Source organism: Dromaius novaehollandiae, chromosome 3, assembly GCF_036370855.1.
Source record: "Dromaius novaehollandiae isolate bDroNov1 chromosome 3, bDroNov1.hap1, whole genome shotgun sequence".
Lineage (NCBI taxonomy): Eukaryota > Metazoa > Chordata > Aves > Casuariiformes > Dromaiidae > Dromaius > Dromaius novaehollandiae.
This window is the reverse complement of record NC_088100.1, coordinates 63580484-63607596: the sequence shown is the minus strand read 5'-3', so window position 1 is coordinate 63607596 and position 27113 is coordinate 63580484. Positions and strand designations below refer to the sequence as shown.

Here is a 27113-nt window from a genome sequence, read left to right as displayed (position 1 = left end):
ACTTCTTAATCTGTCAGGGTACCTCTCCAGGCCATCAGTCTTTGAGGCAACTTTTCACAGCCTAGAAGAAAGTACTGCCAAAGATCTAGGCTTGAGATGAAACTTCATCTTTGGTGTTACCTTTGGATGCTCCCTGCTTCAGATTTTGCTGTGTAGTGCATTCTGATGCATTTGATTCTTTCCATGCATTGTACAGGGAGGGTTAAGTGCCCAATTTATGGCTGTGCATTCTGCTACTGGCTTCGGGAACTGAAATGCTTTCGTGGATATAGCCTTCAAATTTTTTGCCTTCGTTCCTTCTTATGTGAAAACGCTGAGACAGTTTTAACTATCAAAGAACTGAGAGCATGTGAATTGTGAAGCAAAGAAGTCTTCTAGAAAAGGAAAGTGTATTTTACTGTAATTTTTATTTCTGTCGTCGTAAAGCAAAAGAAAGTTTAGAAAATACAAGCCTCTACACTTGCTATGAACTGATGGTCCCGTATCTTTCTTAGGGGCTGTATCTTTTAAAAGGTGGAGAATTAAATGGGTATGGCAAGAAGATTGAACATTGTTGGTGGTACTATACGATGGAGCTCATATTTTCTACTGTCTTCAGTATTTGTTCTCATGGGCATAAAACTTCAAGATGTTTGTTGTAATTACCGGACTTTCATTAATCTTTTTGCTAAAGTAAGTGCAACCCCAATAGTTCTGTATTAATATTCAGACTCCGGAATCTGGATTAATTTAATAGCTAACACCTTATCTGTTACAATGCTGGGTTTACTTAATTTCAGTAGGAGCACACAATGACCATAGCAGAGAGGTGTTTGGAGCTTACTATGAGATCTACCCACACATAGAGAGTTTTAGAAGATGAGGAAGAAGAAAGCAACAGCCTCTTCAGCTGCTCCACGCTGTAGACTTTCGTTGCTCGCTGCTTACGTTACCATCCTCTCCCCTGGTGCACTGTCAGCATCCAAGCGTTATCACTGTCTCCTTAGCCAAGTATCTCCTGCCTGTTCCCCCAGCCTCTCATTTACTGTGCTCCTCCTGCTGCTCTTCCTTCTGTTGCATGAGCTACTGCACTGTCATCTCAAATCTGCTGCTGAGCCCACTGGCTGCTTCAGTACTGCTACTGTTTGCTCACGTCACCAGAATGGAGGTAGTAGTTCATGGAGCAGGCTGACTGAGAGGGACACAAAGGTATGTGGGCCAGGGAAGAGGAGAAGGTAGCGCAGTGGGGTCTGCTTCCGAAAAAAATGTAGTAGTCCGTGCAGTTCTTGCCTTGCTACCTGCTTGAAAGTTTGTAGGAATGAGGTAAGAAACTGCTGTCGTATTTGAACACTACTCTGGAGAATTGGGAGTTTGTCTCTACCTATCCAAGGAAATCTCACCGATTACAAAGTCAACTGAACATAGTTATCCCAAGATAGACTCTAACTGTGTGTTTTTCTTTCCTTGGTACACACTCTGAAATGCTGTGCTTGAATATATAAAAGCCTTTGTAATATCCAGATGGTTTTTAAAACAGGTCATAAGAACCTTTGGTTAGGCAGCTTAAGTTAGTGGATACTTTAATCTCTTACCTGTAAACAGGGATCATTTTCTGTGTACAGAAAGTATCTGAAAGTATTTAAAAACTCAGTCCATTTTTGATAGAAGATGTCAATTTTCTGTAGTGCCACATAGGGGGATTCTACCCGAATGTGCTTTGGAAAGATCTGTGTTTGATTACAATATCAGTACAATGCAGAGATTCTATTATCAGGATTATTTTTAAAAGTTATATTAGTTCAAAAAGGAAGATGAAAAGCCTAGTTCAGCATTATTCATCATCGCAGAGAGTTTTCAGAGAAAGATTTAGTTTTGACTGCTAGCGAAGGGAGTGCATAAGTGTGTACGACAAGGTTGTGAATACTGAAGAAAGTATTAATTACTTATAGTCGTTCCCTTTACAGCACTCCATTGTATTTTGTTATCGGTGGCATTATATTTTCTTCTTTTGTGTTTACTTCTACCATTGACGAAGTCTCATACTATATTAACAAAGATTTTGTGTGTAAAGGTAGAAGATTTTTCCTAGCCCAGCTACCTTATTTTATTCTCAAATTGTGATTTTTGTCTAAACTAATCCAGTGAACTGTGTTATTTCAACAGAATAATTCTAATGACTAATGTTTGAACATGGTTGTTGTGAGCAATGTGCTTATATGAATTCAGGAAGTCATTGGGAGCTTGATCCTGTTACCTTTAAGTCATCAGTAAAATAATATTCAACTAGTAAAATAATAGTAGGAAGCAGGACCAAAATAATAAAGTAGGAACTTCGTACAGCCACTAACATTGACTAACTTTTTTTTTTTTTAATTAATTCCATCTTGAGTTTGAGAAAGTAATTAAACTATCTGTTTACAGCTTAAAACTGAGACTTGGGAGATAAGGGTTCCATTTCCCATATACTCTTAATTTGTGTGTGCAAGGCAATTACTATCTGTGCCTCACTTGACCCTGAATTAAAATTGGACACTAATTGTTGGCAGGGGAAATTTAAGTTTTATTCATTAGTGTTTATAAAAAGCTTTGAAATCATTAACGGAGGAATTTAGTATCTGAAAACTGTTTGCATTCTATTTTAAAATAGTGAAAACAATTCGTAATTTAAAAAAATTGCGGAGGAAAGAACGCTTTGTTTTCTCTCTGTTTAAGTTAGATATGGAGTGGCTATGGTATGCCCTGCCTATGAGGCTACACAAAATGAAATGAGTAGTTAGCAAACTAGAGGGTCAAGAACAGTCTTTTTTTTTTTTCCTCTCTGTGTTGCTTTCAGAAAGTTCTTGTTGACTTTGTAGTTACTTCTTTTAGCAGCTATAAGGCAGTTGAGAGCTTCTGAATGATATTCCTTTCTTAATACTGCTGATTTTTAACAGGGTTTTTTGGAGACAGTAATGTCGGTAACTGGCCATTTCCTGGAGCAATGTAGGGTGATATCAGAACATTAAATATCTCATTTACAAGCAGATGAGTATCTTTGTGCGTGGCAGAACTGGATAGACTGATCTTTTTAGCACGAGATCTATTTTAGAAATTCAGAAGCAGAAAGTAGTGGGTTTGGCCTTAGGCTGGCTATAAATCTGAAACTCAACTAACAGTCTTAAAACTTGGACAACATTTATGATTTTTTAGGGCTTGAATTAGTTTCAAGCCCATCCTTCCCCTTCACTCCCTGAAAAAATCTTATTTTTTGGAAAGTACCAGATCTAATCTCTCCCTCTCTTCTCTGGCCTAAGGCTCCAGTATCCCGAAAGTGACCTTTTCTCCAGCTTCCTAGGATCTTCATAGGAACCAGTCCCCACTCTCACAGTACCTGCCTGGATATGATTTCTGTTTTTCTTTTATGTCTTCTGTACCAAACAGACACATACAGAATGTCGTAGTCCTGTCAACCTGAAATAGAGGGCCAGAAAAGTTTTGTAATGATAGCATTATGATACTAGCTCTGAAGCTAGAGTGCGCTTGCTCCTTTCCACAGCTTCTCTAGTTGATTGTGGTGCTCTTTGGGCCTACCATGTGGTGTAGGCTGGATTCTAATGAGCTTTTGAGTGAGACATCAGGCCTGTCAATTGTGTTGGCTTCTCTCCTTCGTGAAAATAAAACTATATGGATAGTGAACATATGTGAACAGTCTGGTTAGAAGAAGGTGGAGAAAATAGTCTGTCCCTGAAGACAGAAAACTCAGGAAGGCGACTTACCAGTTCTTTATGGGAATTCTTGCAGTAAATATCAGACCTGTTAGGATTAGAAGAGGTTTGTATTTATAGAAGGCAAGTTGGGTATGAACCCACTAATTACACTGGAAAGTAGAGAATTATACACAACTTCAGAATGCTTTTGGTTTTTAATTTTTTTTGAGCCTGGAATTACAGAGTAGTTTGTAGTGATTTGAACCACTTTCGAATGAAACTTGCAGAGTTAGGTTAGTTGAGAGACACAGGCAGGTTTCATATTGCTATTGTTAAAACTATGCCATAAAATGGCTTTTTATCATTCTCCATTCAGTAGCAGAAATAGCTTAATTTGAGACAGACTGTGTGTATTTTAAGGTTATTTCAAGCAGATTCATAACCTTGTTTTTACCCACACCTGAAAACTGTCTTTTATTTGCAAGTAGCATTATTTTTTTTAAAGCAGGGGTACTGTTTCCTTGTTTTTAACCACATAGGAGTTAACATTTTATGGCTGATAGACATTCATTTTCAAACGAGGTATATTCTCTCCTTATTCAGGAAGCTGGTGGGTTTTCAATGTACATGTGTTGGCCCCATTGTCTGTCTGTCTTTTCACCTTCCTGCTTTTTTTTTCTTTATTTTTCTTTATTTTTCTTTCTTCTTTCTTTCTTTTTTTTTTTTTTTTTACAGATGTCACCAGTCATCAGTAAGTCAGGAGACCTGAAATTTATCTCAGAGCATGAGACAGATATAGACTCACCTGCAACACAGTAAGCAAGAAATATTTAAAACAATTTGCAGTGTTATTTCTACAACTGCTCTTAGGAAACTGTGAGAAATGTTGGAAGGCTTATTTTATTTTAGCAAGCAAAACAAGAAATTAGCTTCAGGATAATCATTCAAAGAGAGTGTTTGACACATAAAATGTGAAGGAAATAATGGTTTATATATATGTATATGTACACACACACACGCACACACACTCTGTCTCTCTCTCTGTCTCTGTCTCCAAAGAGCGAGGACTGCAGAGTACAAGAGAATCAAAAGTATAATCTAGACATACAGGTTTGCCCTGTGGCATCCCTTAGCTCTGTATTAACCTTTATTGCTACAAGCTGCAAACTACTTTTGCACTTTCTAAAAATTAGTGTAAATTGAAAATTTGTCACATAACGAGAAGATGAGCAAGCTAGCATCTTCAATTGTGACACTTGTATTTTTAAAAATTTGTGTATTCATTGTGTGAAAGTTGGAGGCAGATAAGATCTCAACATTTTGAACATGAGCTTCCATGACAGCTTGAACTTACTGCAACCATTTATATTTGAAAAATACATGTGCAAATACTTCTTTTGTTTGCCATTACAGGCATCTGTCATCTAAACAAAGTTATTTCACTGATCATTTTCCAGACTGGACCTCTCTTCAGATAATCTGTGCTTATGTAGTATAGATGCAGCTAGATATCTAGTTTCAACTTTTCTTTAAATCCTAATTTTCTATCTCTAGCTCTATCTAGATTTGAAAATGAATTGTGAGTGGAAAGTTTAACACGCGTGTTTGAGGAGAAGAGACTGTAAACTGCACACTGACAGAATTCAGGGTTGAAGTATTCTAACAAGACTTACATTAAGGAAGGAAATGCCTTACAGTAGAGTTACTGTCACAGTTGATACAGTCTGTCAAAAGACAGGATTCAAAATTTGATATGGTTCAACTGTATTAGTAGAACTTAAGCAAACAATTCTTTTGAGTGACCTTTCCAGGTAGCCACTGAAGAATGTGGGACCACAGATTTAAAATGTGGAATTAGAAATAATTTAATCAAATTAAAGTATTTTGAGTGATATGAAATACAAAATACTCATTTTGGTGGAAACTGACCTGAGTTACACTAGTGTGTCATGCTGAAGAAGTAAAGGCCAAAAGCCTTTTCCGTTGCAAGATGAAAAAAAGCACCTGGAATGTACTCCCTCCTCCTGAACAGTAGGGAGTGGGAACATCATGGAGATGCCAGCCTAAACATGAAAGTCACGATTCATGTCACTGCTATACAGTATGGCTAAACAGCAGTGTTGCAAAGCCTCATTCTCAAGCTTTCAGGGTACCAAGTCATTTACACCTGATCAGTAGTGAGGGAGAGTCAAAGGCAATGTCTGGTGCAGTGGTGTAGTGTCTGATGCTATACTTTGTCAGGAGAGAGCTAATTTGAAATGGAAGAAGATAGGCATGTTGGTACTATGCAGTGCTGTAGTTTTTTTCCATGCTCCAGGACATTCTAGATTTTATTAAGTTTTTGCTGTCTTTTTTTCCCTGTGGTTTTGTTTTGTCTGTCTGTGGAAAGGGCTGCTTTCACTCAATTTTTAAGATCAGAATGCAGATCTGACTAATGCCTATTCCTGATCTAAAGCTTGAATCTGCAAGCATATGCTTTTTGAGTTCTTCCGTGATTTAGAACACAAAGAAATGGGATCCATTTGTCTTTGTAATTGTGGCAGTGACTGCATGTATGAAGTTATTTCAGAGGAGACTACAGGGTTTTGCCTTATTCAGGGAGCTGGAAGAGAGGAGGATCTTCTTGCATTTCTAATGCTCTTGGTTTGAAATACTGCTCCATGTTTCTGTTTACAAGTTATCTATCTGTGTAGTACAGATTACATGGTAAAACATTTCAGAAAAATGCCTGCAGATACATCATTAAGTCTCTCACTTCTTTTTATCTGAAACCTTTTTTTGTTCAGCACAATTAGCATGTCTTGAAATTTCCTAGAAAACAATGTGCTTGCGAATATTAAGATCTTAACTGGAAAAGGTTTCTATTTTAGCATCCAATAGCAACACCTCATGACTTGAGATCCAGTCCAATCTGTACTTAAATACTTGCTTCACCTAAAACTTTCCATCTTCCTATTTTCTGTGAGAATACACTCAATATCCATGTCACATGCTAATTATGCAGTAAATAAATTTTTGAAGAATCAAGTGAGATGTAATTGCCAAGTACACAGTTTCACTATGGAGAAGTGAAAATGTTTTAGCACCTGCACAACTCATTATACCTTTCTTCGAGCCTGGAGATGAATGGTTGCTATTTTGCCTATTAGAACAGTATTCATTACAGCTGTAACATTTCCAGCGAAAGAAAGTGAATTGCAAGCCCGTATGCCATATCCACCCCTCAGCAGAGTTAATCTGTTTTTTCCAGATTTTGGAAGAAACAGAGAAATGTCCATGTGATGTATGCTAAGTGAACTAAGGTTTTATATAAGGAGGCTCAAAGATTTGATGATCACCACATGTGATACTCAAAATAATAAAAAGATGAGAACTACTTCTCAAAATTTGAGTAGGTGAGTTTTTTTACTGAAAACATGCATGGTAGCCTCACCCTCCTAATATTAATGGTTAGATTCCATTTGTCAGTACAGACACAATCTCCTTAGGTATATTCCCGTGGTACAGTTTTGTTGAGCTATGCTAGGTAGAGCTTGCTCTGTAAATTTACAATTGATTATGCATTAGGCCCAGGTGAATGCTTAGTTTGGTAGATTGATACTTAAATTACTGTTTATGATTCTATGCCCCAGTTTCCTCATACAGCGGTACTTCTCAAATGATTCCAGGAATCCTAAAGCAGAGGGCCTTAAACTCTAGAACCTTTTCTTTTGGCGTGTTCCACTATTAGAGCTGCAGCAATTTACCTATTTCAAGAATACACAGTTCAGAGTAAAAAATTTCAAGCTATAGGCAGACAGCCATAATTCCATTAGCAACGCTGATGTGTAAAGGATGTCATCTGTAAAATTTTGCTACATTTGGACAATATCACCAAGAGTAATTGCTGCTCTTGCATCAACATTTTTGGGGTAACTGCACACACTTCATTACTGTCTTTAGTCTTGAATCATCTACTTGTTTACATACGTTTCAGCAGCATCTAACACTTCCAGTCACAAACCAAGACCTGCCTGTGCTATGGGCAGCACATATTTTGAACAAAGGCAGTACCTGTCCTTGAAAGATTAAACTCTAGTACTATTATTTATTCATAGTTAAATAAAGTTACAACTTTTGCAAAAATGGGAATTCATGGTAGAAGTGGTGTAAGCTTTGCATTTTCCCTGGCATCAGCAGCAAGACCAGTCTAATCCCATTTTTAAATGGCACTAACTGGGAAAGATACAGGAGGATATGGGCTGGATTGATGCTTTAGGCATTGTATGAAGTGTGATAAGCATGAACTGACATTAAAACGACTTCTGATTCATAAATGTATCCTACTTCAGGTAAATTAAAGTGAGCAGACTAATTTTTTGCACTTTGTCTGCCTGACTTCCTTTCAGTAGTTGAATAAATAAACCAGAAATCTCTCTTCATTTGCAAGTATGTTGGCATTTGAGCTTAGGAAAATAAAAAAAGAAGTGCAATGACTTTTATGAGAGGAGGAGGTTAGTAATTTTTAATTACATCTGTTGATTATTAATCAAGGCTCTACCTGATTTTTAAGAACATAGGCAGTTCTTTTCAAAGCAGCACTAGGACATGCACTGAAAGGCAGACTAATGGATTCGGAATGGTCTCCTATATTTTGTCCTCATGTTTTTTCTGTTTTTGTTCTGCAATGGAACAGTAGTTTTTATAGCTGTTTCTGCATTGTACTCAAGGGGGACAGGCAGGCAATTGTTTTAACATGTCAGGTGTGGGTGGAAAAAGCTCTAAACTGAAGTTAACTTTATGTGTTTCTTTTGCTCTTTTTATTTCCACCTTCCTCTAGAGGTGCAAGGAAAAAGAAGAAAAGGATACAGAAGAATGAAACAGAAAATCAGCCCAACTTAATGGATGATACTCCTGTATCATCAGTTACAGCTAATGGTGTTAAAAATGAATCTACAGCCCATGGGGTGGAATTGAAGAAGAAAAGAGCAGGGAGAGGCTCAAACTCAAGCACAAATGGAAAGACAAATATTGCCTTTGAGCCTGAATGCTATGATGTATAGTCATAGTTTAATCTCAGACACTGGTGTGACATTCAGTATACACAGAAAAATGAATTTGAGTACTGCAATTTTGATCTCACTTCTAGGATTATCAAGAAATAAAAGACAAAAAAATAAGGAAATACAAAAACGGTGCCACTTGTGACTTACCAGTGGTGCAAGCCTGTTTCAGAATAATTCCTCCCCCTCATCCCCCTGGTTTTCTTGAAATCAACAGAACTTGAATATTCAGCTCCTCACTGGACCGGTAAAATCTGAAATGTACTTTGATATTTCCTGAGAACCCCACTGACAAAGGCAATTTGAAAGAATTTAAGATCTGATTAGCCCCCTAGTGTAGGCTAGACAGGCATTTCAGTAGACTTCGGATGAAGCTAGGAAGTGTGAAATCTGCAGACCAATCCATCGTCAGCAGAGAATAATTGAGTCGAAAAGTGTGATCTAAACCAAAACAAGCCTAGCCATGACAGAAGTTATTAAATCAGCAGTTCAGAATTTGTTGTAAATATAATAGAGCAGTGTTTGGAATGGTAACATTCCAAAGGAATGCCAACACTACAGTGTACCTGAAAGCTTAAGCTTTATAAAAATATTTTCCTGACATCAAATATTCACTTGGACTACGTTTTGCAGCTTTTGAGCGAATTGTTGAGTAACTACCTATGCAACTAATCTGACTTCAGTGGGACTGCTCATGCTTACCAGTCGAAGTAAGTATTGCAAAGTCTAGCCATTTGTGTTTTCAGACAGGGTTTCTATGCATATAATAAATGTGCATTACAGTTTTGTTAGACTTTCTGGCTGCTTTGGCAGCAGTATTGCCAAATATACTCTCTTTTCCCTGAATGAAATATTTTATATCAAACTGTTGTTTGTTTTACTTTTTTGTGTAGTCCTTATTCACTTGTTTGTGTCATTAATCTATTTTTAATCAAGCGTTATGTGGTGAACTTTTATTAATGATCTCACTCATTATCTGCAGTTCTGAATAATTTACATTTTTTATTAAATGAAACACTTTCTATCAGTTAGAGTTGGTATTTTTTCTGGCTGATAATGTCCAGTTTATTTTTATTCTGCTAGGAAATTCTTTCTCCTCCCCCTCTGAAGCAATAAATAACATAAAATTAGAAAGCCCTTATTTAGTAGACGGGGCACTTGATTCCATTAAAAAAAGAAGTGAGAATAACAATGTTGGGCACTGATGTGTGAAATGCACCCAGATGCAGAGGACTAGTTGCTGTATATTGTAATATCTTCCCTGCACATGGTTTAAAGCCAGAAAAATCTGTGAACATATTTCTTTTGAGTAAAACATGGTAGAAAATACTCTTTCTTGGCCCCATTGATAATTGTTCCTTGCTAACAATCCTAGTTCTGCTCTGCCCGGTGCCTCTGTATGCCCTAAATGGAACTTACACACATGTGCTGCCACATTCTTGTTTTCTCCCTCGTCATACATGGTGTAAAATTGTGTTAGTCCTGGGACTGCCTAATTGCAGCAAGGCTTCTAGCTTCTTATCTCTCAGCTATTGAAATATATTCTAACACATAATTCTGTGTGATTTACCCATTTTCTGAGAGAGAAGAATCTTACCATCTTATGTTTTTTAAAATGTCCTGGGTCACATTTAAAATAAGAGCAGAGAATGACATCAAGCTCCACGCCAGGGAGAGCTGAGCAGTAGCCAAGATCTGGAAGCTCATTGGGAAGCATTGTAAAATGTTAATTTGGCATTATGGACACTGAAGACAGAAATAACACTTGAGATAAACACCACAGAGAGATGGTAGTTCTAATCAAAGGCACAGCACCTCCTTTCATGCTTGCGAACTAGGGCTCCAATTATGTTCACTGCTCTGAAGCTGAATAGAGCTGCTTTGCCACACTTTCCAAATTGAGAGGAGAGGCAGCAGTAGTGTCTTCCAAGGCACTGTTCCAAATAACAATTAAGCAGAAGAAATCAGATAAGAGACTAGACATGAAAATGAATGGAGTTGAAAATAAACTTTTCATAATGCTTTTTTTCTAATTGCAGGATGTTTTGCCTGTATAATTTTTCCTCCCTACCTCTTGGTTAGATTCTTCTACTGCTTTATACTGTTTCACTGCAGTATTAGAGCTTTCTGCATTTATTTAACAGAAAGCAAAGAAAAAAAAAAGATTTGCATTTAAAGAAACAACATTTCTAAGTGATTTTTCAATATTGAAATTAGAACCTTCAAACTAAAATTGTTTCTAATCAAATTACTATCAATCATGCATAATGTTTACCTTTTATTTAGAAATATGGCTAATACATTCATTTTATGGCAAATACTTTGTTTTTCTCTTCAGTATTAGTGGATTCTGACTATGCCTACCTACATTCATTCTTCAGGCAGTGCTGTTGGGATTTTAAACTTACAAGAAAAAATGAAACTTTTAAACAGTTTGGAATAGAGTGCAAATTAGTTTTTGAAATTAACTTTACATAATGCATCTTGTTTCTGTTTTTATGTTAATGCAAAGTGATTTTTCAAATCACTTCAAAATGTACATTGCCTACATCTCCTTAAAATTGTCCAAGTATTTGAAGGAGTTAAATTTCAATTTAAGAAATCAGTTCCAAAAGGATTCAGGTTACCTACTGAAAAAAATTGTTCTTTTATGTAATTAAAGGAGAACTACATTAAGTGTCCTAAAGCATGAGTGCACTGCAAAATTGCTCCCTAAGTCATGATTTGAGATGCCAGAGTTGTAAACACCTGTTTGAGGAGTATTTACAGGTTAAAGTCAATGCTGTTCACTGATGATGCTATCTCAGTGCTGGAACAAAGCATGTAAAAATCGGTATGAAAAAAGATTAAATACTAGATATTTTTAAGTGCGTAGTGATAGTAGCAAAGTACTAGGGCTGTTATTATTAGGGATTTTGGCGGGGTGGGGAGGTTGCGTGGTTGCAGCACGCATGCAGCTCCTTTTATTACATATTTGTCATTTGGTAGAGACATCACGAATAATGCACAAATTAACAATTAAAATAGAGAAGAAGGGGTGGCATATTTTTTCCTTGTGTTTCCCAATAACCATCAGATTGCATGTAGTTTTTTTCCTTAGAATAATTTAAGGAGCAGACATCATAAAACACGGGTAGTGTATTTGTAGCATCACTTAATTCAGAAGGCAATAGCGGATGGATCACCGTCAAACAAGGGCTAATGAGAACACAGAGGAACATGACAACTGAAAGTCTCTGTTGACTAGTGAACTAAATCTGCCGGCTGGACCCAATTGTCTGAGGGTGAATCGAATGTCAGGATCATTTAGGGTTAACAATGGCCCATTACAAGCAAAAGCAGACAGCTATGAAAAATAGCTGGCATGGTAGCCATTCTGCAGAGACTGTGGATACAAACTTGATAATGAGGCACTTCATTCACTACATCCTTCTGCTCTAATTACTAAGGTGAATAGGAAATACTTCATTTAAGGCAGGAACAGACTAAAGCAAAAACACTTGTTTGGTAAACACAAAGAGTGGTGGGGGTTTTTAGTGATCTTTTTCTAGATCATATGAAATTAGTATGTATGCACTACAGCCTGTTTTATGAATGTGGAAATTGGGAGAAAAACAAGTATTTTCTGAATAGTGAAGGAAGGCTGGAAAGATTCATGTGCACATCTGTAGTGTTTTTTTCCTTAGTATTCTGTCCAATGGCTCTCCAAAGTGGTGTGGAGAAATTAATTTATGGATATGCACTTGCACCTGTAAAAACATACTGTATCAATTCAAAATTATAAATATAATAAAATATCTGCATTTGGAGCAAAACCGCTGCACGTACGGAATAAAAATGAGAGGAGGTCTGAGAGAGGGAAATAAGCAACTTGAGAAAACTACTGTCTGGGAGAGACTTGCACGAATGTGGCAGTTAGAAATTGGAACTTAAGAAGAAGGAACAGAAGATAGTGGGAAGGCGTGTTAAAGCAAAGCTTTGGTGGCTTCAGTCATGTTTTTTGGACTTCAGATATTTAACCACTTCACCTTTTAGTATACTAAGTTTTGTGCCATTTACAGGAGCCTTTTGGATGAACTTTTAGAACCCATGAGGAAGATTCTCTTGTGTCTCTCCAGCAATTCGTAACTTTGCACTTTCCTAACCCTGAGCCACAGTGCAGAAAGGTCCAAATCATATACAGCTTGTAGTGCTGTCTGGGACTGCCGAAACTTTGGTTCTGGCAGAGGTCTTCAGAGGATGCCTTCATGGATGTCTGCTGCAGTATGTGCATCTGCATAGACTCATGCAGCTCCAGCCTCTTCATCTGGTATAAAATGGCTAGAGTGGAGATGAGGATTTCACACAAGCTTCTAGCTGCTGCTGTTTTGAGCATTAAATATTGTATGATCCTTTTCTTACATGGCACTTAGTAGAGCACTTAGATGTGCTCCCCTCCCAGTGTTTTTGGCAAGAGTTTTACCCTTTGTTCTGTCTGTTGTATGCCAGTTGGTTGCTGCTTTCCCCTGCCGAATGGTCTGTGTTGCAGCAGGGCCACGTATACAGAAGAGTCCCAGTCCTGCAAGCTGCTCAAAATAGACCCCTATACTGCAGCAAAGCCACAGCAAAGTCAGCAGGGTCTAGGCTTTCAGTAACAACATCAAGATTGTAGTTTATCCATTAATCTACATCACCTAAAGCATCTACAAAAATCCATTTTAGTTTGCACTCATAAATGAAAGTGATTGCTCTGCATTTCATCTAAAACTGCAGCTACCTGACTTTTTGTGAGGCCTTTGTCAGGCCAAATGATTTTGCACTGTGTCAGGCTGTGGCAAACAAGTTTTACAATTCCTGTCTAATGCTCAGATGCAAATACTCAGAAGAAACTGCAGATGCCACTTTTAGCAGAAAAATGTTTCCACACCAGTAACGCAGTATCAGTAAAATCTATGCACTAAGACGACATCAAATTCTTGTTGCACTTACATCGCCTGCACAGGCAGGGAGTATAATAAACTAGTGTGTAGCAGCTGTAAATTTTCTGAGGATTTATCTAACCACAAATACATTGAAATGGGGAAATGGGGCTATATTAAACTGTGCAAGATGCTGCTGGAACTCAGCCATTTCTGCAACATCCTGTAATTAATTTATTATGACAGGTCTGGCAAACTGAAACACCCAATACACTTGCGACAGACTGTTGTGATATAGCTGTTTGAAAGCTCTGTAGTCACATAAAATACAGGTATAGTTGGAACAAGGGGGAAAAAAGAGTGAGACAGAAAGACCAGTATTACCATTATTTTTCTGAATCTAGAAATCACTCCCAGACCTACATTCACTAACGTCCTGCAATGTGCATGGCAAAGTCAGTGCAGACAGAGGTACTAGCTGGAAAGGAAATTGTTGCAGAATATATTGGCTTAGATCCTACTCTGCTGGGAGTCAGAAAGACAGTTAATGGTACTCTGTGGACATGTTCAACAGAGGAACCTCATTTCACACATTTTGTGAGTCAGTGCAGGCACTAACCATGTTTTTCTGATGATGAAAGTAAGACTTGGAGCTGAAACACACTGTGTTGGTGAAACTTTCTTCTTGATCAGCTCATATTTGTGTTTTTCTACCTGCATTAAGCACACACAGTTTTTTTAATAATACTGAGAGATTTCCAATGCATGATTTTCCAATTAAGTTCTATGAGTTGGAAAGAAAATTAGTACTAAGTTTCTCTCAAATCACTTTTTTTCCAAATGTCTCATACTGCTCCATTCTTAGGAAGATGATCAGTCTGCCCTCCATGTATTCAACTGCTCATCCTAAACTGTTTGCCTCGGTTCTCAGTTAAGATGAAGATAAACTGAATTTCATCTTTTTCTGGGGATACCTTCAGACTTGGATTATCCCGCTATTAATCCATGTCTAAATGTATCCTATTCTGCACTGCACTTCTGTGAAATTTGAGGAAAATTCCTCTTTCTTCTCTCCCAAATTTGGATGAGTGAAATAGGCTGTTTTGCTTCCTTGCTTGCTCTAGTTGTTTTAATGTACATGAGCCTCTGTCCACTTACCCATTGCTGCAGGTGAGAGTGAGACGTGCATTGTAAATGCAATTTGTTAACATCACCACCTGTTTTATATTATTTACCTGGCAATGGTTATTTATTATGGGGTCTAAATGTTCCTTTAGTTCCACTTTGATGTTTTTATTTTGCAGTTGCATCATCAGCCATTTTTTTCTGTGTATATATCATCAGTATTTTGACACCTTTGTATAGACACTGGATAAAGCAGCTTAATTTTATGTCCTGTATTAATTTCAACAGTTAATGGGGATATACAGTCATGGCTGTAAAGCGACATCAGCTCCAGACTCATTAAAAAAAATGCCATCTAAAGCCAAGCTCCAACAGCCTGCATAAGCCTATAATAAGTTTATATGGGGGTGGTTAATCCCCCTTGTGATTTGGTATAATGTCGTAATGAGAAAGTGTTATCAGGAAAAGGGCAGAAGGGGCAGTGAATGCGCTGGGCGTTGCGTCCGCGGCACGGCCAGGGCTCCTGCCATCACGCCTGCTCAGCCAACGGCGTGATCAGAGCTCACCGGTGGCTGCGCAGGGCTGACAAACATGCTCACTGTTAACCGCGGCAGAGGGAGACAGCTGCACGTCCTGCAGTCCCAACTCCTGTTTTAGACCCTGAAGCTCCTGATCCGGTGCCTTGGCCAAAAATGTCTGGGCTGCTGCGCCAGCAGGTCAGCAGCCAGCACCCGCATGGGGCCACAGGCAGACCCCGAGCCCTGAGCTGAAGGGCAAGGCCACCAACGGTGCTCACGAAGACCTGAACCGAGATCGCTCACAATGCCTTTTGTATTGATATTAGACAGTCATTAGACAAAATGCAGTGGCGGTCTGTGGGCACTCTAGCAGCTCAGGGCAGCAAGTTGTGGGCGAGGCTGGTTGGGAGCCTGTGTTGCTTCCCCAGCAGCGGCACTGCTGCAGCAAGGGGGATGCAGCATTTCTCTGATCGGGGCATGCTCCTTGGAGATGGGGCTGCAGGTTCAAACTGAGCGAGGCATGGGCTCCGGACTTCCCACTATCCAGGTACATACTCTAATCATTAAGCCGTTACAAAAAAGGAGGTGGGAAACACTAGAAGCTCCCTGCCGTAGGATTAAGTGACATGGTAGCTATCACTGCTTTTGCTTGCAGAACTTTCAGTCAGGGTTCAGGTTTGTTCTGAAAGCAGAAAAAGCCCTAGATGACAGTTTGTGGAGTTCAGCATCTCTGAAGTTTTGTTGTTCATACTCTCTGGCAACAAAATACTACAGGTTTTCAGGCTATCTCCAGAAAGCTGGGCACCCGCCTTTTGTTGAGAATCACTTGAGGCAGTTTTTTGACACAGGGTTTGTAGGCCAAGAGGTGCAGACTTGACTGCCTAAAATTAGGTCCCTGAATACCCTGAATTCACAGAAGGAGGTTGTCTGATACTTCCCAGGTTCTAAACATTGGACTAATTCTGTGTTGAAGTATAGAGACCTGCTAGACATAGTCTAGTCTAGCATGCAATTTCCTGCCTCCTGCTCTAACCATTACTGAGACCCACATCCCAAACCCAACAAATTAGCTTGCACTATCATGTAGCAACAATTTGATTCAGTCTGGTTCATTGGGAGAGCTATTGCTTTAACAATATTTAGCATGCACTGGGATTTTTTCATGCCACTAAAGCAGGATGCAATAAAGGCTGTTGATGGTCAGCTCATACCATTACCAATGAAGATTTCTCCTGGGCCATGAAAAACTGGGAGGTTTGGAGGAGAAAGCTTAAAGGATAAAATCCCTTTTAGCCTGAGCAATAAGTGCACTTAGACTGGGCCTGCTGCCAAAGACTATAAACCTGGTGTTTAGCTCTGGTTACTCATTCTAGGAACAAGTTTTGCTGGGAGAGGCAAGAGTGTGACTTGAGGTGACAAACTGGTCAAACACTGTGAAGATTCAGTCTTTCTGTAGGTTGAGGTTGCTTCACTGATATCGGTTAAACCCTGCCAGTTTCCCCCACTAAGAATCTAGCACTCTAAAACCTGTGAATGTTTGGGGGTATCTTTTTTGTTTTGTTCTTTTTTTTGGATGTGTGGGAATACATATTGGAAACTTCTCTGTGTCCCATTCAGGAAACCTGTTCCTAATTCATTTGAACTCTTGGTATCTTCTTCTGCAGCCTCAGTATCTTTCCTTAGACCTAGAATCAGCTAAGTCTAGATACCTGCTTTTGTAGGGCTTGACAGCGGACCGACACAGCTTCCAAATTTGCAGACACGTGTATTTGTACCTGAAGCCTTAGTTCAGCGCTGGTTGACCTTTCTTGTGCAGTGTCGCTTTGTGACTTGGATGGAGCTGCTTGCATGAGTACATTTTGCAGGGTCAGGTTGAATCCCGTGCACTGAGTAAGAGTTTAGTGAGACAGAAAAAGAGAATTTACTTCTGATTTGCCACTACCTCACACTTATCACTGGAGCCTGTGCAAAATCAGTGGAGAAATGCTTGAAAGGCACACTGATACGCTCTTTGCTGCACAGTGCAGCAGTGTGGAAAACAGGCCCTGTTATACACGTGTTTGTCAGCAGTGGGGAATATCACACAAGATTAAGGGCTCCCAGGAGGACACACGATTTGTGGTGCAGCTCCCATTCTCCCTCACAACCACTCTGGCTTCCCCCCGCCGGCCTCCCACCTTCCCCGGGAGAGCCCAGCTGAAATAGAGAAACGTGTGGGGTGGCAGTGTGCCAGATGTCCCAGCACCAACCACCGCTCACCTCCCAGCCTGCCACCCCCAGAGCCACTCGCTTATGCCTCTCCTAACTCAAAGGGCTTATTCTCTCCTGGATAAATTCGTGTATATATTGATACAGCTGCTTTGTTTTGTACCGGGCTTTTTGAAGGTTGAGGTTTTTGTTTAGGTTGGTCAACTAGCTATTTACCACTGTCCTTGTAGCTGTCTTTGAGTAGAAAGGTATGAATGGAACTGTTTTGTGCTGCTTCTGCCCTAAGGCAGTGAAGTACCTGCTCTAGGATGAAAAGCATTTGGCCAAATTAAGTTTAAAATTGTGATCTAGAATCCTAGTGCTGTCTGAAAACCAGGAAAACACTTTCACAAAACAAGCTGAAATGATGACGTTTGTTTCCATTTTGTTGGGTTTAATCTAGGTCTGTTTTTCATTAATTTTTTCACAGTATTTTTACCTGAATTTTTAACCACTGAAACTGAAACTTTTGTTGAAATGGTCATTGACCTAATTCATGGTCCTAAGTAGTTTTATCAGTATTTGTCTAAGAAAAATACCAGCAGTGTTTTTGCAATAATTCTGTAAAAAATAGTAATTAAAATATCACAGAAAATGTTGATAACATTGAGAGTTTTTCACAGAGAAGTTCTGTCCTTATGTAAAAAAGACCATCTTTTAGGAAAAATCCTTTTATAAAAAACACTGACACTGAATACTTCAATGAATTTGCTTCTTTGGCAGTATACCTGGGCGAAGTCAATAAGTCTGCATAATGGGTGTGATAAATTTTGATTTTGGTAAGATATTTGATACTGTGCCACGTGATATTTTTAATAAACAAAGTAAAGAAATATAATCTCCTAGACCAGGAGCTGATGCATAAATAATTAAAAAAGAAAAGCTGCATTCAAAGAACAGTTACCGAAGTTTAGTTATCATGCTAGGGAGATGCTGCAAGTAAGGTCCCTGAGGTCAGTTCTCTGTCACTTCTATTCACTATTTCCCCTAATGATCTGGACAATGTAGTAGTACTTATAAAAGTCATGCACCAAAACACCAGAAGTTTGCAGGCTCTTTGCAGGACCTGATCAGAATTAAAAATGATTTTGGAAATGGGCGATGTGGTGCAAGTCGGTAAAATAGCAGCCAGTAAGATTTGTGCAAAGTACAGGAAGGAGGAACCAAAGGCAAAAATACAAAATGCCGTGTCAGTTTTACTTAAATACATATAGGTTTGTATGTATAGGTTTTTATAGAGAAAAGAGGTTAGACAGCCCTCTGCTCCACACAGTCTATGTATAAGTGATTTTGTTACAAAGCACGACTATTTTTTTTCCTCTCTCTTATGGACAGGCTTAGTTTTATCTGACTGCAGTGTGACAGAGTAAAAAAATGTGTTTCTGGGACCATTTATATTTCATGGTCATATATTTCCTCTCTTTCTATGTTATACATAGTATTACTAGTTGCCTTTTTCTTCCTCTAAAATAGCATCTGTAAGACCCACTTGATCAGTGTTGGTGCTTAACAGCTGTCCTTTAAGAAAAATGACAGTGAAAGTGTTTTATTCATTACCTTCTCTGCCATAAATCTCTAACTGGAGCAAAATCCTGACCCTGAATCTTACTCTAGAACTCATGAGCCCATGACTATTCAGTTTTAATCATGCTGTTCCAATGATTTATGGCATGGCCTTGGGTAAATTGAACCTCCGCCTCAATTTCCCTGTCTTAAGCTGGGAGTACTGCTATTTCTCCTGGAGAGAGCGTGAGAGCTAATCTGTATACAAATGCCCTGACAATGTATCCTCCAGCCCTTGTCTTAGCAGAATCTTGAAAGTTTGCTGCCACACACCTGTGTGACCCGGTAAGCAGTTGGCATATAGGCCATATATGTGGTGGGACTAAGTTTGGGGGGGTTGTTCTGCATGCTTTTGTAACTCCTGGTTTTCAGTCTTATGGCTTGGATAGGCATTTCTAATGATTTTATTTTGGGGGCTGGCAATAGCAGGCATGAGATGAAGAAGCTCTGAGAAAGCCCTTTCTTTGTAAAGGTGGTTTATTCAGCTGTAGTTGGAGACCATACCTTATCACAACACAATCTCCCCTGGCAGCTATAATAGACTGTAGAGCAAGCCCCACTGGAGCTCCAAAAATCTGGGATGGGAGTCTGGCCAGAAAATCTCAAAGCCTTGGAGTATGTTCCATGGAAAGGAAAGAGAGGTTACTTTCCCCCTCAGGTTTCTTGCATTCATAAGTGATAATTACTGTCAAAACAGAGAGAGAAGATAAATGCTGGATAAGCTGGCAAGGAAAGGATACAAGTTGTTGTCCCCCACAGATGGGAATGCCTACCTACCATAGGGGATGAAGTGCTGATTTCATAACAAAAAGAATACATTAAACAGCAGTTGAGGAGATGGTGCTTATTTTACAATCCACCCAGTATGTGAAATAATAATGCAGCATCAGAACATTTGAAGGTCGTGCTGCAATGCCAGTGCTCATCTCAAGTGTAAGTGCTCCCTCATTAAGGAATAGCAGTATCTTTGGGCAGAAACAGGGCAAATAAAGGCTATAACTACTTAGGCTTTTGAAAAATGTGCAGCCTAATACTATGATAGAGGAGGAGAGAATTCCTGGCAGGTCCTGATCTATGTACCTCCAGTTCATTAATTCATTGAGCAATGTGTTTAAGTTAAAATAAATACCTCAGTCCAATTGAAAATGTTTTGTTGTTGTTGGAGAATTGGGCCTTTTTTCCATGTCCACTCTTCTTCTTCTATGATTTGAGTCAGTGAACAATTCGTAATGATCTTACTTTATTTTCTTTATGGATGTATTCCTTCTCCACAACTCAGAATTAACACTATTTCTATTCAGGAAATAATGTAGTCAGTAAATGCAACCATTTCGCGGAAAGGAGGGAAATAATAGTCAGGAAATTAACTGTGCCATGTTTTGGTTGGGTTATTTTCTCTGCCCTTTTCAGTTCCCAAAAAACATGTAAAGGTGCCAAATCTATTCCAAATATTAGTCTGAGAGACCATTTTTTGCTTGCAAGCAAAATGTGTTCACCTCAGCAGTATTTTAGTTTTATGCTACACTGAGTACCTATGGATTTGAATAACCCAACTAGCCATTAAAATAATTTGGTGCGTGGTGGCAAATGGCAGAAGCCAGACATTGCTTCTAAAGGGACTGATGTACAGCTGAGTGCCCTCAACCAACATCTTTTACTGTCTGCACATTTGGCCCAGAGGAGGCTCGTCTATGGTCTGCACTGAAGTGCTGGGGCAGCCTTAGTGATTAACTTCCACCTCACAGCCATTACCCATACTGAGCTCCTCTTAACTTTAAAATGTAGAAGTTCTTAAAGCATGAATATTTACGTGTTTCATTGCTGGGCAAATCCTGCTGAAGTCAGTGGAAGCTGCTAGGCTTCACTACTCTGTGATATTTTAACAAAGGCTCTGGTTCACCCCTGTGAGTTTTATCAGCAGCTTCAATGGCAGCCTGATTTTGGAGGGTCTAAATAAGAATTGGGAGACTAAATATTTCTGGCCTGAATGACCCTGGCCCCTAGTCTAGCTTTCTGCTAGCATAGCATTTCCTCAGTGCCTCCAGAGATTTTGTATTTATGTGCTGTCCATAATGAAAGAGAGTGTTACTTCAGACTCGAGTTTCTCAGTTGTTGGTACCTTGTATAGGTCATGTTGACAGCACCTATTGTTCTGAAGCATTTGAAGGGCATCCAAGTTTTGGCATCATTAGATTATTGCCATGGTGCTAGGGCTGCAGATCCTGTACAATAAAGGAATTTTACTTTATGTTCAATCACTATGAGCTGTTATCTGTGGCTTTCATCTAGTCTCCATTAATGAAAAAACAAATCATTCCAGGGACTAAAAAGATGTTTGACCATTCAAATATATGCAAAGTGATATGATTTATGAATGGGGGGAAGTAATTTTGCAAGCTTAGAATTCCTTTCACTATGGAATTTCAATTTAACAGTGTGAATCCACTTAAATCCTGAAATATTAGAGTTAAGAGCCCTACACAACCAGAGAACGCGTTTTGTCATACTGCATTACTAAGCTGTTCTGCCCTTCAGCTGAAGATTTCTAATGACTAATATTTCTAAATCTCATTCCATTTCATTAGACAGATGATTATTTATTAATATTAATTATTTACATTGCCACAAAGAGGAAAATAACAAATTGTTCTTTATGCCTTTTGCCAATTAAAAAAAAGGGGGGGGGGGGGGGACTAGGCTTAAATCATAGCAAGGAAGATTCAGGTAAGACTTTGAGAAACCATGCTGTTAAGGACAGAGAGGCCTGAAGAAGGTTGCCTCAAGAAACTGTGGCATCTTCGCCACTGAAGTTGTTGAAGAATAGGTTAAACAAATCTATTCCAGGAATGGTTCTTAAGCTTGATTCTGCCTAAAAACATGAGGATGAATATAGTGAGCTGTTGAAATGACTGTATTTTCTGTTTTTATAGCCAATAAAACGTCCAAGATTGCTGTTAAGCTGTCTTGGCAAGGGAAATGGTTTTCCTTTTGCTGAGTCTGTGTATGGCAAAATGAGGGATATAAGAGGCACAACTGGCACAGCGATGTGAGTGAGTCTAAAGGAAGCACAGGCGAGGACTGCCAAGGAATTGCGTCAGGGCCCTGCTTTCCAGGGTGGCAGGCGTCCACGTCCCTGGTCCAGAGGCAGTGCTTTCCTTGCCGCCACTGGTGGGAAGCCAAGTGGGTGGTTTTGCTGAGGCCCAAGGATTCAACTGCAGCAGAGGAATCCCAAACTCCAGCCTGGCAGGATATGTTTAACTGACTCGCTCAAATTGAATTGGCTCATGCACAGCAGTGCTGATGCTAGAGCTGAGCTCATGCCATGCTAGCTTTACCGCGCATTTCCCCTTTTTGCAGCCTGCTTTGTCCTCTTCGTCCCCATCTGATGCATTCCTCTCTGTTTACCAGGACCACCTTATTTACAGCTACAGAGGCTTTGATAGGGCTGAGTTTGGGTCCTGCTAAAGCTGGAGCATAGCACCAGAGCTTCTCACCTGGCAGGCCAAGGCACAGACACTGTGAAAGCAGCACGCTTGGGAGAACATGCTGAGCAAGGCAGAAAATACCTCCCTTGTTTTTTAATTCATCCTCCTGTCTCTTCTCCTAACTTGGTCACACTAAAGAGTGAAGGTAAAAAGAGGCCCAAATGCTGCTTCCCTGTTTGGACTTTCAGTCTTGCTATTGCTTGGCTTTTCATTCCTGCTAGGAAGCTGTCAGTATATTAGTATTTGTGAGAAATCAGAAATGTGGTTAGATCAGAAACCAAGCTGTTGTGGAAAAATCGATGTTGGGGGAAAAAGTAATCTGGACCAAATATACTTTACATAAGGGAAGAAACTTCTCTGATAGTGAAGTTAAACATGTGCTCATCATGTGATCGGAGAAGAAAAAAGAAAAGACCAGTGCATTCTGAGATGACAGTGTTGAGGTATTAGATCACTGTGGAGAGAAGCAAGACTCTTTCCTTCTCTGTGGTCACACTGAACCTGCACTTGGAAGACTGGAAAGACTCAGAAAGAATTGGAGTAATCAAGGGCTGACTTCGTGGAGATTTTGAGAGAACTAAATATATTCTGGCTTAATGACAGCCATTTAGCTAGAAAGGACATGAACAGGAGGTAAATATTTGAAACATAAATAGCAATGATGGATGTTTTCTATTTAATGGGGGAGTCATAAACAGCAGGAAGGAGATGAAAATGAGAAGCAAAGCTTAGGCTACATGTAAATGGAAAAATCCTAAGATTGGAAGTGTGGAATGATCTCCCCAGGGAAGTAGTAGAAGCCCATAGTTTAGGACTTGAACAACCGGACAGAGAAGTAGCACTTTAGACACTTCATCATAGAGAACAATCCTGCTTTTTGCACAGATCATTTGGATTTCTCCTGCCTTTTTTGAGCAAGAAAGTTAAAAAATCATAGGACCCCTTCGCTGCTACTTCTTGAAGATCCAAAGGAATGTTTAATCGGCTGCACTGGAGCTTTGGGAATTCTTATCTATCTTCAAATTCTTATCTTTATTTTCAGTTGTTCATATTTCCTGACTTCCTGTCTACGGTGCTTATCCAAGTTTATTGTTTAGTTTTACTATTCCTTGTTTAACAACTGTTCCTTTACGCTCAAGAGTTGGCCATGCTTCAGCAGTAGGTGATTTCTCTGTTTATCTTTACCACCTCATTCAGGTGTTAGGAGTAACATGCTAATGCTTGGAACAGTCTCAGCCATCCCAAGATGCAAAGTTTTCCTCACACTTTTGCTGTTTCTTTTTTGCTTTTGTAGCAGTCTCTTAATTTGCGGCACAGTTTTGGACTAGATGTGACTATTCTGCTTCTTTACTTATGTAATTTTAACTTGGATTTTTTTGATTTGTTTTTTCTTGTTTCTGGTCCATCCTAGGCAAAAAAGGGTTAATAAGTCTCAGTAAAACATTGACAGTCACTAGGGACTGCTGCAACTGAGATGAAAAACAAGACTGCACCTGTATGCTGGCAATTTCAGATAGATTCTGGTCAGCTATTTTTCTCTCATGCTTTGTTCTGCCAGCTGCCTTAGTGCTTTGGATGCAGGTGGAAGGATGGACTTTGCTATCTATAAAAAAATTTAATGGTGAAGACCAACTTCCACTTCACCTCTCAGGGGAACAAAGTTATTGTATTGCTACATAACATGGCAAAGCACAAAATAGGCAACAGGCTGCACGTGCCTGGCTACGATGTGGAGTTCTCAACTCAGAAGAAATAGCTTGAGATTTTTCTCTCGCTTCTTTCTTTCTTTCTTTTTTCTTTTGAAAGACACAATGAATGCATGGAAGGAATCCCAAACTGAGCAACTGTACGCAGAAGGGACAAACAGTCGCTTTATAATACATGCCATGCAGTATCATTAGTGTGCTTCCTTGACAGAGGAACTGTTATATTTGTTCCAGTAATTCCATGTAAGGCAAAGAATTTCAGTGGAGCACTAACTGTACAGCTTGATGTATCCTCACAAAAGAAGTTCTCATAGAGACCCTATAGATTTATGTCATAATGTGCTAATGTATGATGAAAATAAATAGCCCCACCTGCCCCTGAAGGTAGCTTCATTGCCCATGGTGGAGCAGCAGATAACACATGGACTCTTTGAAGGGGCTAGATCTATTCTCAGGACAATACAATACGCGTAAATAAATCTTGTAACAGAGGATTCTGCCTGGCACAAGGGGAACTTTCTGCGGTTGTGTTACATTTTCTCATACAATAAGGCTCTCCTTGATATTAACTGCAGTTCTAATAGAAAAAAACAGTAGCCTGATAGCAGTGCTAGAGCTGAGATATTTAATGTGAGTGAAACATAAGACTTGCAGGATAACAGTCTCCATAAGGGGACCTTTAGCAGGGGGAAAAACCCAAAACATCCCATGGAAAAGTTAAATGTTAAAGACCTCTGCACTGTCTGTGGGCGTTTTGAAAATGCTAATAGAAGCAAAGGACATTTGCTTTTTTCCCTCTTTTTTCCAATGGTATGAACAGATGCTTAATTTAGGTTGTTTTCTAAGATTGTTGTTTTACATCACTGCTCTATAACCCACGCCTTCAAAGTGCCATAAAAAGAGGAAACAATACAGAAGTTGCTAAATGGAGATCAACGAGTTACAACAGCTGAAAATACCTCACATGTACATTGCAATGAAATATGCGGGGGCTTTGGAAGAGTTAGGGGTTTTTTTCTTATTTTATTTTGAGCTGCCTATTACCTTTCAATGCTAGTCTGTCTATTAAGCAGTGTATTTATGTATATAACACTGGTAACTGACCACAAGATAAAATTTGGTGTTAAGAAAAGTTAACAAAATCTCACATTTCAAGACATGTTGTACCTCAGAGAAAGAACTGCTTTCCCTTTCCTCCACCTCTAGAGAACATATTTAGCTGGTTTATAGGTGGGTCACACCTGTCTCTACAGCAACATCTACTGCACAAGACAAAATATAATAAGAGCTGGACCGAGGCTCTTACCTTGCTATATATACTATGTGCTCCTATGCATTTTGTGGTGGTTGGACTTTCTAAGGTGGAGTTTTGTGGCCGCATATAACTTTATGTAGTAGGGGCTTGTCAGTATTCATTTTACAACACCAGCTTTCTATGTAGACATGGGACAACGCTTTTCTCCCATGTGTCTCCTGCAGTTAATGAATGCTGTCATAGCTCTGACTGTAGGGATGCAAGTGAGATTCTGATATCTGCTACAGAGAAAAGCAAAGAAGCTATTGGTCTAAGCAGCTGTATCTGTTAATCCAATAAAAATATTGCTCTGTCTGTAAACCTTGCCTTACTCCATTAGAAACAAGTCATTTTTTTCATCATAGATGATAGGTACTTACATTCATGACGAATGAATGAGTTTTTAAGTTTTCTACCCCACTCTTCAGTTTTATCTGACGTCTGGCAGAATACTGGTATCATTAAGACAAATGAGTCGTTATTTCTCTTTGGTTTGGGGGGGCTTACACAAAGCAGTTACAATGATATTCATATGCCTTACTTTATGTCCAGATGTATTAGTTATTCACTGCCTTACAGACAGGTTGAATTTACTGTAACATTTACAGCCTGTACTTTTTTAATGGGTGCTATGCATAAATAGGCTATTTCATATTGTTGTGAATTAGTATGCGCCATCATTTCAAACTGTACTCCAAGCGCACACACACATTTTGTCTCAGTAGTATTAACAGTCTGTGTAAAATAGTGGAGCTGACATACTCTACTCTGTTAGCAAATATTGGTAGCTGAGGTAAATGAATTGCGATCACTTACACAAGTGCACAACTTTTTAACCTCAAATCAACTGATTCCCAAAAGGCAAATGTGACTTTCTGAAGAGAAATTTTTCTTTAGACATACAAACTTTGCATGAGCCAAGTTATTGGAGGAGGGCTGAGTTAAATGCTATGCTGTTTTGTTGATAGCCTTTCAGATGGTAAAACTGTGTTTTTCGTTAGGGCTAATCATATCGTATGGGTTTGCATGTGATGGCATGCTGGGAATGGCATCTGATTGCATGTGTTTTGTAGTGTGAATGCAGACGTTTTCTTGATAGACAGGTGGTACCGGACATGTCCGAAGGCAGGGAGGGATTTGGTACTTTGCTTACTGAGCAAGTTGAAGGATTCCCTAGTTCCTCATGCCTTTATGCTCTTCAGTTTGTATCTCCTATGAAAGCACTGTATTTTTTCTAGACGGAAGTCCCCGGGATCCTCATGTACTTCTTGCCATACTGAAAAATGTTCATTCAATCCTGGGTCCCATCAAGGTAGCACAAACTTATGCAAGACATTGTGTATAATGAAGTATCTAGTTAACTCATTTCCACAGAACTGTATTCAGGAACATCCAAATCTATGAGAGCGTATGAGCATCCTAATGCTGATTTCCAAAACTAAGAATTACATAATGGTTCTTGATATTGAGGTAAGATAAACAAGGGACTGCCATCATCCTTGGGATACCTAAAATAAGATCAAACAAAGGTGTAATGTCATTTGCCTTGCCAAAGATTGATTTTGCTTAT

The 27113-nt window shown here is 39.2% G+C and overlaps 1 protein-coding gene across 16 annotated transcripts in view; it reads left to right on the top strand.

The window, feature by feature from the left end:
* The window catches only part of AHI1 (Abelson helper integration site 1), a 121588-nt gene that overhangs the window by 91146 nt on the left and 3329 nt on the right, over positions 1 to 27113 (top strand). For 10 of the 16 annotated variants that reach the window (XM_064509020.1, XM_064509018.1, XM_026119987.2 and 7 more), the window contains 2 exons: positions 4401 to 4480; positions 8485 to 9734. The exons of 1 other annotated variant lie outside the window; for it this stretch is intronic. In XM_064509020.1, the coding sequence (XP_064365090.1) occupies positions 4401 to 4480; positions 8485 to 8707 (303 nt within the window). In that variant the 3' untranslated portion in view covers positions 8708 to 9734. Of the gene's footprint in view, positions 1 to 4400; positions 4481 to 6915; positions 7061 to 8484; positions 9735 to 27113 lie in introns of those variants that run through there. 5 more of the 16 variants (XR_010388376.1, XR_003262115.2, XM_064509021.1 and 2 more) reach the window with 3 other exon arrangements.